Source organism: Rhamphochromis longiceps, linkage group LG6, assembly GCF_057381845.1.
Source record: "Rhamphochromis longiceps isolate RC_006_pf linkage group LG6, R_longiceps_female_GT1.1, whole genome shotgun sequence".
In the NCBI taxonomy this organism is placed as follows: domain Eukaryota; kingdom Metazoa; phylum Chordata; class Actinopteri; order Cichliformes; family Cichlidae; genus Rhamphochromis; species Rhamphochromis longiceps.
Genome location: NC_140562.1, coordinates 15,251,366 through 15,263,571, shown reverse-complemented (window position 1 = coordinate 15,263,571; position 12,206 = coordinate 15,251,366). Strand labels below are relative to the sequence as shown.

The 12,206-nt window shown below is 42.7% G+C and overlaps 1 protein-coding gene across 1 annotated transcript; it reads right to left on the bottom strand.

Annotated features, from left to right (window-relative positions):
* Nucleotides 1-4,964: 4,964 nt before the first annotated feature.
* Nucleotides 4,965-11,523, bottom strand: LOC146667702 (protein ELFN1-like). The gene is made up of 4 exons (XM_085408508.1): nucleotides 10,847-11,523; nucleotides 10,609-10,762; nucleotides 8,623-8,789; nucleotides 4,965-7,086 (listed from the first exon to the last, which is right to left on the bottom strand). The coding sequence occupies exons 1-4, from the start codon at nucleotides 11,134-11,136 to the stop codon at nucleotides 4,998-5,000; spliced, it is 2,700 nt and encodes an 899-aa protein (XP_085264634.1). The 5' UTR covers nucleotides 11,137-11,523; the 3' UTR covers nucleotides 4,965-4,997.
* Nucleotides 11,524-12,206: the final 683 nt, after the last annotated feature.

Sequence of the window (12,206 nt, the reverse complement as noted above, 5' to 3'; positions counted from 1 at the left end):
ACAGCTAATTCTCATCTCTGAGCCTTATTACTCATGTATGTTTTAGGCTATTTTTAATGCAAATACGTAACAATAAAATGACTTGCTAGCACCTGTACTCAAGAGGAATGTCCTCCAGTCTTAGTGAGTGAAGTCCTGGTATTTTCTTAGTCTGATACTAGCTAGTATCTATAGGCTAGCTGTGAGTGCGTCTTGCTAACCAAGCTTGTTAGCATTAGCTGAAAACTTGGGACTCTACCCATTTTTGTAAATATGGTCACTTCTGGATTCCAAAAGACAGAAATGACCAGCCGCAAAGCAGAAATCAAAGACAGGACTTCAGAAACACTGGGACGTCATCACAGGGGCCTCATCCATCTTTTAAATGCAGTCTCTGAATACATACCTTAGTTCTTAGCATTTCTGTGTGCGCCCTACTTCTTCAAAGGTCAGGCTGTTATTACTGTAGCAGCTGATGTGATGCAAGTTTATGAATTTCCCCCAAACACCCGTTTTTCTGTTAAATAATTTATTTTGGATTTTAATCTCCTGCCTGTGTGGTTTGAGTCTGTGCTGATGTTCTCCGGTCACAGTGTTTTCCAATAAGGCTGGAGGTTACCATGCAGTGGCACTCTGATGATAAAAGTTGTTAAATCCATTACTTGCAATTTGAATAAGACCAAACTGCTGTATGCTGTTCTATTCTTCCTGTGTGAATCCTGCAGAGATTTGATTTCACTAAAGTTTTTAACGATCCAGGTTACAAATTTGAATTTATTTGCCTGATTAATTGTTTAATTCAAGTCAGTGATGGACCAGTTTATGTTTTTAGTTTATCACATTACTATGTTATTCAGGCCTCGCAGGCGCCCAGCACACACAACTCATGGTTTTCAGTATTTCTGTATTTCATTCGGTTGAAACTAAAGAACCAGAGATCCCGTCTCATTATTTCAAAACAGAACATAACACAGACAAAAACAGGTGTAACACACGCACACATGGGTTACAGTAGCACCACAAATAATGTCATTTCCCTCCACTATATAAGGAGGCAGAAATCTGAGAGATAAAATATCCTAAAGCTGAAGAACATTTATTTATTTGTGTTAAAGGATCCAAAGGTTTCACCATCGGCTTTTTTGAGTATAACTATTTTAAAACTTCCCACAAGATCTTTTGTGTATTTTGCAGAGTAACTGGTATCGTTTTGTGGAAAAAGATGTCTCCTGAAATGTTCAGCACTGAGAACCACAAACGGTTTCTTTTTGGCCTCCGCCTTGAGATAAAAGCAAAAATGTCCACAACCTTGTCACAAACATATGAGACCAGAATTATCTATGGCTATACAAGTAAAAGTTTATCCCAGCAAATGTAATCCATCAAACATCTTTTAAATGCGAAATGAAAGTCCTGTGATACTTCTGGCACTTGTGGCATTTGTATGGTTTCTCCAGGGAAAGGAGACAGTGAAAGGAAGGCTATTTTTATTGTGCTCATTTTAATTTTTTTTGACAGTAAAATAAAGAAAGCCTCTGAGAGATCCTATGGTAGAGTTTTCTCTCTCTCTCTCTCTCTCTCTCTCTCTCTCTCTCGCTCACTCTCTCTCTCTCACTTCCTCTCTTGCTCCTGAGTCATTCACTAGAAGAATATAACACAAGCTTCCACTGAGGATTTCCTTGCAGCATGCTCCATTGTCATTTCTCTCTGTTAGTAGGACCTCGGTTTATTTCCACTTTCTAGGCATTGTTGTTTCAAAAACACAGTTTCACTTCATCACGGTTCAAAGAATAGCAGCGCTGATTGGGGTCACCGCCATCTGGTCACCTTGACCATCAGCTCGTTTGTGTCTTACTCGAGGTGAGCTCTGCTACTCTCTGACACATGATAAGTTCAGGCCATTACTGTTTATAAAACATAATGGAAAAAAAAGAAAAACAAACCAAAAACAGTAATAGAATACATCGCTACATTGATATTACTGTTACTAAAAGAATGCTCAAGTGAGGCTTCAGAATCAAGCAATTATAAAATTGCAGTCGGGTGAAGTATATGTTAAGAAATCAGGATTATTTTTGTTTTCAATTCTCAAAGCAACGCTAAAGTTAAAAAGATGAAAAAAAAAGAATGTTTTAAGGCTATTGTTTGGTTAAAGCCACAATCTGGAACGTGTAACGCAGCAACAGCCACGGCTCATCAGTTTCCTTTTAGATCAGAGTTGGATTGTTTGCTGCAGCAGCAGAGGAACCATGTCATAGCCGCTGCAGTGTCAGGGAAGAAGAAAAACATTTTAAAAAATTTGCCTTTTTTTTCTTTTCCAGCCACACAAATGAATGTGCTTTTTGCGGTGCTACAGACAGCTGTGATGATTTTACTCACACGCGATTATGGCTTTAACCGGCTTAATGACTTGAGCATTCTGAACTCATTATAGCAGAGAAAAAAGTTTTTTTTTGTTTGTTTTTTTTTACAGTGTTTCCACTCAACAATAAACTTGTCATTGTTTGCCATATCTGTTGTGTTCTCTGAAGATTTTCAGTGTCATCATTTCAAGGTTGGAGTCAACTCTGTTTCAAATCATGTCGCAAAACTGGTTAACGTTAAATTCAAGGTGCATTGATATGAAACTCTGTTGACTCCACCCCTGGTTTACAGTCTCATTAAATGACTTGTTGTAGCACAGTTCTGTGTAAAGTATATTATCACATTTTTTTCTCCTATTTTTCACCTCCAGTGTTTAAATCCTGCAGATATTTCAGATATACACAAAGTCTCTGTTCACCACATAAGTGATACTAATCACATTTTACCATAACACTTCATATATTTAAAAAAAGAAACAACCAACTGCCAGTACTTAAATAGAACCTCTTTAGCAACTGCTTTGGGCTTCCAGGACAAACTGGTCAACTGTGTGCACCAATTTGGTCACATTTGATTCTAGGAAGCCGATCGCTTCTTATTGATCTCCCAATTCTTGGTCTCACAACTGGCCATCTCAAAGAGAGTTTCCTCTCAGACAATGGGCACAAAGACTGAATGCAGCTCGTTCATCAGAATCCAGCTGCTGAACAGTATTAACTTCTCGAAGAATACATTCATCTGTGTGTTGGTTGCGAGTGCATGAGTACACTTGAAGTTGCATGTATGCATGTGCTAGAGTCGTTAACTGTGAGGATGATGGTGGGTCAACAGTTGGGTCCTGGCTTTGAGAGGGCGGGTTGGGGAGGGTAAGGTGTCAATTTACTACCACAGTACTTTGGTCTTAAAAATGATTGGAGGCGGGGAAGCAGTGAGCCAATGGTGGTGGATCATTTTGTGCAAATCGTAGTTCTGTTTGGCACACTGACAAGTATTGATGCGAAGGTAAGAGGTCTGTAAATAGTAGTACTTAAAATCGTCTCAAATGTGTTGCGATTTGTCAAGTTAGCACAATGGCACCACAGTGGAACCAGAAGAATTCAAAAAAAGGTCAAACGTTAAAACCCTGGGAGATGGGACGAGGGAGGGGAAGGTGAGGGAGGCGGGGCGATGGGCTTGAGGGTTGGGATTGGGGGGGGGTGAATTGTCGATGAAAAACACAGTGGCGCTACAGTGTATCGGGAAGGAAGCTGAGAGTTTTAGGTCTTTTTTCCTTTTTTTCTAAGAGTCGTTTTTTGATTTTGAACAGTGCAGATATGCTTTCCCTATGGGAATTGAAGACATTCATTTGAAGATTAGAATTGTTTTTCTTTTTTTTTGAAGTTCGATTTCAAAATCAAAAACGTACCATTTGTAAGTGATCCGGCAGGTGACTAACTTGGGATTCTGGTTTCTGAAAAGTCTGAAAGATTTCAAAACCCATGTTGTACAAACAAAACAGTCACCTCTGTTTGCAAATATAGAACTTCTCTCTCTCATCTGTACAACGTTCTCCTCTTTAGGAGGATTAGGGTGGGGTGTGGGCGGGATGGGGTTCACCAAGAGAAAAGGGGGGCTTGTTTCTGGCTTGGCGAGGAGCACATTCCTCTTGGTAGAAAAAGGAGAACTCAAAAGTCTTGTCCATCGACTGTTTGTGTCTCTGTTGGTGTACACTCCTCAGCTGAGAGTTTCAAAACAGTCAAAAAAACACAGTCACACGATAGAGCCATGCCATATTCAAATAATAGAATATTAATGATGAGGATCATAGGAATAATAGAAGACCAGTAATGATAATAAGAATAATGAATAGTAATAACAACATCTCATATTAGCAGTTTTTTCCCCCCCCTTTTTTTAAATCCTGTATATAAAAACAGTGGTGAGGAGAAGTTGATACACAGTAGGGCTCTACTATCCCCTTGGTTGATTTGGCACATTATATTCACTCTCTGATGAGAGCTACCTACTCATTCTCAGCACAGTTAAATATTACTGTAGCCCGGCGACCCATCCAGAATTTGTTGCTTTTGATGTTTTCAATCTCCGAAATCACAGAAGTTTAAAAAAATAAATAAAATAAAATTTAAAAAGTCTACTCATGTGGCAGCATCGCAGGACGCGATGCAAAAACAACCTCTCTGGAAAAGCAAAGTCTTTATTATACACCGCTGCGACGAGATTGAAAGCATCCCTGGACTATTCAGGATGGCCTGCCCAGCAACATTTAAGGTTTCTATTCTTAATGATGATTCTGCTTTTCTTCATTCAAAACTTAGTACAAATAGCTACATAACTCTGAGCTATAACTTCCATTACATTACAAAAAGTAACTCAGTCTCTATATGTTATAATTTTTGTCGTTCAGTATAATATATTAGTTTGGTCCTTCTCCGTGCTCTCAGAAGAAAAGGCTTAGTTTGTGTAAAGTATGTCCGTGTGTGTGTGTCTGTGTGTACACGTATTTGCAATCTGATTCTGTAGCTCCTGTAAGATGTGTGCATTTGTGTGTATTTACAGCTCTTTGTTGAATAAGTCACTGTGTATCAGTATGTCATGGATGCACTTTTGTTAATTTTCCATCTTCGCATGGTTTGGGGGGATCTCCACACGTGGGATCAGGCCTTCTGCTGGGCGGACACACCCTTCCAGTAGTCCAGTATGTCATGGAGATCTTCATCCTTGGCAAACTGAACTTTTCGCCTCAGCGCATGTCCGGCTGCCACGTAGCCTTCATCCTCCATAGATGCCTGCCTGTGCCTCTTGCGATGCAGTTTGAACCGCTCCCACAGCCCCAGGGTCGGGGTGCAGAGGAGCCCTTCCTCCTCCTCGTCTTCCTCGGGGCTGGAGCAGTAGCTCAGGTTGTGGTACTGTGGCGAGAGCGGGTAGTGTGGCGAAAGCTGGGAGTAGGCTAACTCCCTCTGCTTGGCCTGCCTGCTGAGAGTGAGGGGGTCTAACATCGAGGGCTTGCGACCTCCTGGGTGGTGGTGGAGTTCCTGCAGGATCTGGGGGTGGTGCTGCAGCTCCTGGAGATGCTGCTGGGAGCCGGGGTAGGAGTGACGGTGCTCGTTGTACTGGCGGATTCTCTGGGCTTCAGCTCGTAAGATGGCTGCAGCCGGGGTGACTGTGCGGATGGGCTCACCTCCCCCGCCCCCCCTTTCCCCTCGATCTCCTGGTGAGGCTCGCTCAATGTAGCGGGACTCTGATGAGTGGTACCCTCCCTCTGAGCGGAAGGAGCGAGGGCTCCGGGCGGAGCCGGGAGAGGAGGACGTGCTGGGCCTTTTAGATGTTGGAGGAGCCTCCATGCTGTGGTGTCGCTGTAATGAATGATGATAACTTCTCCCCCTCTCTTCTCTTCCTCCTCTCCCTCCTTTGTACACCGGGGAGAGGAACTCACCTCCTCGTTCCCTTTCTCCTTGCTCAGACAGAAGCACCAGCTGTGGCTCTGCTGTTGAAACAGCTCCTCCACCTGCAGAAGAGGGGGATTTGATCCCCTGTTGAAAGGAGGTAGATTCAGATTTGAGAGCATCTATACAATTGTTGATGATCTGGTTAACTTTATCTACTTCCTTGGCAATGGTAGAGATCTCTGCTACTGAGCCTTGGGGATTTGCTTGCGGTGACATCTCCCTTTCTCTCTCTCGTTCTCTCTCCCTTTCAATGTCCGACCCTCTCACCTCCATATAGTTGAGTTTAGGGGGCTTGTGGGCTGGTGTCTCTATCACCTCCTGAAGCTTGTATGGATCTATCTCACCACCCTGAGGTAGGTAGGGCATTCTGGACAGACTGTCCCCAGCACCAAGCTTCTGGGAAACGGTTCCTCCACTCCCTCCCTCTATATCCCCTTCTCCACCATACTTTAGCTCTATCAGTGTTCTCTGGATCCTGCTCATCTTCCTTTCCTTTTCCTCCATGATCCTCTTTCTTCTCAGGCAGTGGACAACAAAGCCAAGGAACACAAGCATTCCAAACAGGCATCCCAAAATTGTCATAATGTAATGGGTTGCTGATGACTCAGTGGGTAATCTGCCTGTTCCGACTCGACGGCCTGTTGAGATGGTCAGACAGGTGTGGTTGAAGCGAAGGGAGTTTCGTATAGAAGCCACACAGTAGGTGTAGTCAGTGTTTGGTTTTAAGTTCTTTAGCTCAATATCTTCTCTTTTATCTTTCAAATTCTGAATATCCGTGAAGAAGCTATTGTTATAAAGCATCAGGATGTACATTTTCTTGTACGGATCGGGAATCTGAACTGTTATCACAGCGCTCGAATCTAGCACTTGCTTTACAGTCATAAAGGGTTTGGCATCGGGGAAAATGGGACTCAAGCTGATCACCTCACCCCCATCAGGAGGGGTCCCGGAAGCGCAATCATCCAGTCCGCAGGGAGAGGCGAAATCTGGCGGAGGAGTTGTGGAATCAATACCATAGAAGGATGTTGCGCTACTGCTGTCATCTGTGCACACGTGACTGAGCGCATACAAAGCACTGCGTTGGTTAAGCATGCGGGGATTTTGGTTGAGAAGGTTGTACCCCGAGAATCCATGAGGGGAGTCACACACCATCCTCTCACTGGTCCTGTTGGGGAAGGCTGCAAGCCAGCGAAGGAAACCCAGCAACTCGCAAGAGCAATTGAAGGGGTTAGTGTAAAGTTCACAGGTGGTCAGCTTAGAGAGTCCAGAGAACAAACTGCCATCCAACACCTGAATCCTGGAAAAAGATCAATAAGAAAGTATAAATTTATTGGCAAGTTACCCCTTTAGATGTGTTCTTTCACATTTAATGCACCTATTCCCTCCATTTAATAGATTTCAGCTTATGGTCAAAAACATCTTCTGCAATACAATTTTCAACAAGTCCAAAAGAGCAGTTAAGCTTATTTCATTTAGCTGTTGCTATACATTTAGGTCAACAGATCAATACCAATTACCAAAACCAATAGTAAGAACAAGACAGTTATTTCCACTGAGAAAAAAAGTGAGTAGCGTAGGGATCTGCTGAGGATACCGTCACAGGAGAAAATTAGTATCACTGAATGGTCAGTAGTGCGTTTTTCCATCATCAGTGCAAATAGTTGAATTTAGAAAACAAGCATAGCTAAAATGCCTGGCATTTTAATTTTTGTTTGTTCTCCAGTGTACATGTGCTGCAATTATTACAATTACAATTTCACCATCTATATATATCAACAATCATCAGGAATAACATTATGAGCACTAACAAGCGACATTTAAAATGAATAACACTGATTATCTCTTCTTCATGGCACCTGTTAGTGGGTGGGGTATATTAGGGAGCAAGTGAATATTTTGTCCTCACATTTACTGTGCAGGAAAAATGGGCAAACATAAAGATTTGAGTGAGTTTGACAAGGGCTAAATTGTGAAAACCGCAGATTTTGTGGGGTGTTCCCACTCTGCAGTGGTCAGTATCTTATCAAAAAGTTGTCCAAGGAAGGAAGAGCGGTGAACCTGCAACAAGGTCATGGGGAGCCAAGGCTCACTGTTGCATGTGGGGAGCAAAGGCTGGTCTGTGTGGTCTGATCCATCAGATACTGAAACCAAAGTTTCTGAAAAAAGTTAACACTAGTTCTGATAGAAAGCTGTCAGAATACAGAGTGCATAATAATGGGGCTGCCCATGCTGACCCCTGTCCACCGCCCAAAGCACCAACAATGGACACGTGTGAGAGATGCACTATGGGAAGAAGGCAAGCTGGCACAAGCAGTGTGATGCTATGTTGGAAAAACTTGGGTCCTGCTATCTCTGTGGATATTCTGTTTTGACATGTACCACCTACCTAAGCACTGTTGGAGACCATCTACATGGGCATGTTATTCCCTAATGGCTGGAGCCATTTTTAGCATGCACCCTGCCACAAAGCAAATATGATTCAGCAATGATTTGCGCATCAACAAGTTTGAGGTGTTAACCTGGCCTCCAAACTCCTCAGATTTCACTATAATCAAGCATCTGTGGGTTGTGCTAGACAAACAAGTCCGATCCATGGTTGCACCACATTGCAACTTAAGGGACCTAAAGTATCTGTTGCTCACTTCCAGATACCACAGCTTCAGGGGTCTAGGGGAGTCTTTGCCTCGATGGGTTAGGGCTGTTTTGGCAGCAAAAGGGGCACCAAAACAAGAGTCACGATGTTATGCCTGATTGGTGTTCATATATTATGGCTGAAAAAGCAGCAATTTCCAACATTTAAGCAGTTTCACCTAGTAAGCATGATTGTCAATACCTGTTCATGGAGAGGTCTATATTCTCTATATTCGGACATTCCCAGAAGGTGTTGGGTGTAACAGTCTCAATGAGGTTGGCTTGCAGGTAAAGGTACTGCAGCTTGCCCAGGCCTCGCAACATGCCCTCTGTCAGGTTCCTCAACTTGTTAAAGCCCATCTGGAGAACCTGGGGAGGCAAAGACAAGTGGGATTAGTCTAATCTCTGAAGACCTAGCCTGTGCCAGGCATCACTCACCACAAGCTGGAAACATACGGAACAAACAGATGACGATTCAAACAATTCGTGTTTGACACCGTGATCTAAGCCCGTGTGCTGCGCTGAATTTACTGAGATCTTTCTTGTTCACATTTTACCTCCTGGCTTAGCTCCAGCAGCCGGATAGATGTGTAAGCATGCCAGCTCATTATGGATGTGTTGAGATCGGTTTGGTGAAACACTTTGCTTGAATATTCCTGGAAGCCATAATGAGCGGGTGTTGTCATTCTCATGTCTGTGTCCATCTGTGCGTATATCGATGGAAGAATTTCGATCTCTTTAGACCCCTGTTTTGGTTTACATATTATTCTAAATAGAACAGTTTAAACTTGTAATATATGATAAATACAGTTTGAATAAGTCTATGTTTATTGTAGAAATCTATAAGAATAAGTAAAGAAATGGTATGCATAGTTTGATTCTAAACTATTTGTCTCTGTGAACTCCTCAGGACTGTTTTATTGTGATTACTTTCACATAAGATTGACAATTTCACCATATAAATGAAACATTAACCTCTATGTCAAAACAACCCAAGTTTGATATCAACGATCATCACTAGTGTAATGTGAGGGTTCGTCATAGGCTACTAAATCTCTGACCTGTTATAAACATCAAGATGGACACAGATAACTTTTCCAGCACTAACTTCAGAATTCATAGTACTTCTATCAGTAGTCACATCATCAATAAAGACTAGTAGAGAGCTGCACATTCCATCACATTACCTCCACCATGTTTCGCAGATGTGCTATGCTGTGGATCAGAAGCTGTTCCTAACAATGCCTTGTTGTAGACACTCTGCATTTCCATTCATGAAGGCATCTCTGCATTGTAGACTTCACGAGTGATGCACCAACCTCCCTGAGAGTATTTTTGAATTGGTTAGTTGGTATGAAGTTCTTTTTCTTTACCAAGGAAAGAATTTACGATGATCCACTTTGGTTGTCTTCTGTGGTTTTTGAGGCTTTTTGGCATGGTCGAACTGCATTCATTATTTGTTAGAAAGTACCAGATTTGGTCACTCCTAAAGTTTTTGTGGCCTCACTGACAGGCCTGCTTATATTTAATCTCCCTTAAAATAACAAAGAACCTGGCCTCAAGTGCCCATGAAACTGCTTGTCAGTCAATTGTCCAATCAAAACCTGTCCCATTGTCCAAATACTTATGGACCTGACTGTAAAATGGCAGCCACATGGACGAACTGCATGGACGAAAACCACCTTGAGGAGGGGATCAGATTACTAGAAATGAGATAAGGCATTTGCTTTTGACAGGGAAAGTGGCAGAACTGTATTTTTATTGCATACACATAAACATACTCATACATACTACTACTAATAATACTAATAATAAGAAGAAAAAGAATATATTCGGTTGGTGCATAATAGTATAGTAATTTGATACCAAGTGTTAAGTATATATTGTGTAATTGGATTATTAGTCCTCTGGTGCACTGTGGGATTAAGCAGCAGTTTAATGTTGGATATGCACTCTCATATGCACAAACACTTTGTTTACATTGAGACTGATGGATTTCATTTAGTTACTGTGTATACTGTAAAATTATGGAGCACTTTTTACATTATCCAAATACATCCAAACAGTTTGAAGAGTGCATTTCATGTACCCAAATAATACTGTAATTTTCCACTGCTGTATGTATGTGCATTGATGAATGTGCACCTATATGGAAAAACCTATGAATGCATATTGTGTCAGGACGCACCTGCAGATTAAATTGTGCTGAAAACGCTCCATCTTCTACGTAACTGATATCGTTCTTGGTCAGGTTCAGATAGGTGAGGTTGCTGAAGCGACTCAGTGAAGAATAATGGACCGCCCGTATCTTGTTCTCGTTCAGCCTCAGATCCACAATAGTGCTATGGAGAGATGTGTGAGATCTCTCAGCATCCAGCAACTCGGGAAAATACTGTGGAAATAAGTTTCTTTGTAAGTTTTCGTACCTGTTAATGTGGGAGGGTATGGCCTCGTAGGGAGGCTGGTTCATACTGCAGATAGCCAGCCACACGAAGCCTTTCTCCCCTTCAATAAGCCAGCAGTCTGCCTTAACCACCGGCAGCCGCATCATTGAAAGCAGTGCAAGGAAACAGAAGAAGGAGCTGGCTGTAGACAAGACCACTGATGAAGACCCTCCAGTCGTGTTATGTCGCTGCCGTCCCTGTTCAGTGTTCTGGGCCATTTGGGATGTCATTGCAGTATCCGCTGGAGAAAGCCGACCAGAGTTGCTCGCCATCTAACATTTATTCTTGTAGACTGGAGCCATTGCGAAGGGAGGGTGGGTGTGTTTTTTAACGGTTATATTTTCATGAACAGGGATTTGCTTTTCTTGAGAATTGTGACTGTTCCACGAGCGGCAAATGTGCCAAACCGAGGAATTGCTAAAAGCTTGAAGAAATAGTGTGCATGAATGGGATGTAACACTTCATTGGTAGTATGTGTGTCTAGGTAAACTGTATAAGTCGATTAATTAGCGGGGTCACATTTGATTTATGTATGATTTGGCAAGTGGAAGTCGTCCTAGTGCCAGATTGGCTGGTATTCATGTCTTCTGTGGCCATCTGCACCTCTGATTGGACAAGCACCTCTTTTCTTTCTTCCTCATTGCGTGCTGCTCTGTACTTGGTGTGAGAACCGGTCCCTGGAGGGAAAAGGAGAGAGAGCGAGAGATGGGAGGAGGGCGTAAGAACGGGATTGCCAGTAACACACAGTGGTTTGTTTGTGAGCTGCAACAAAAACAACCCTGTTACCAGCACGATGAGATAAAGGTGCTTATTTTTTTTCTTATATAACAGTCTGACGTGTGCACATGCATACTCAAATTTAGGCATGCGTACACACACAATTTTTATATACAGTGACATTTCTTGACAAGTCCAATTAGTGTACACACTGGCGCAGATACACAAGCACCTGCAGATCTGAAAAATACACACAGCTTGGTGCTGCTGCTGCGAAAAACAACACAAACAGACACACACACACACACACACACACACACACACACACACACACACACACACACACACACACACACACACACACACACACACACACACATGCACACATGTTTTCTGCAGTTCCATTAGCCTCTGGGCCTTGATGGCCAGGGCTCTGATACTGTATCTAATTAATTAATCTGCTCTAAATAAAACACTTCCTGGGAAAAACAGCTGACGTATGACGGAATAGGAGAGACGGGGAGGCGGAAAAGTGAAAGAGGCTCTCACAGGGCTGTGCAGAGCAGGAGGAAGAAAAAGTGGGTGCAAGGGAGCTGCAAGGAAAGATGCTTGGGGGAGGGGGGAG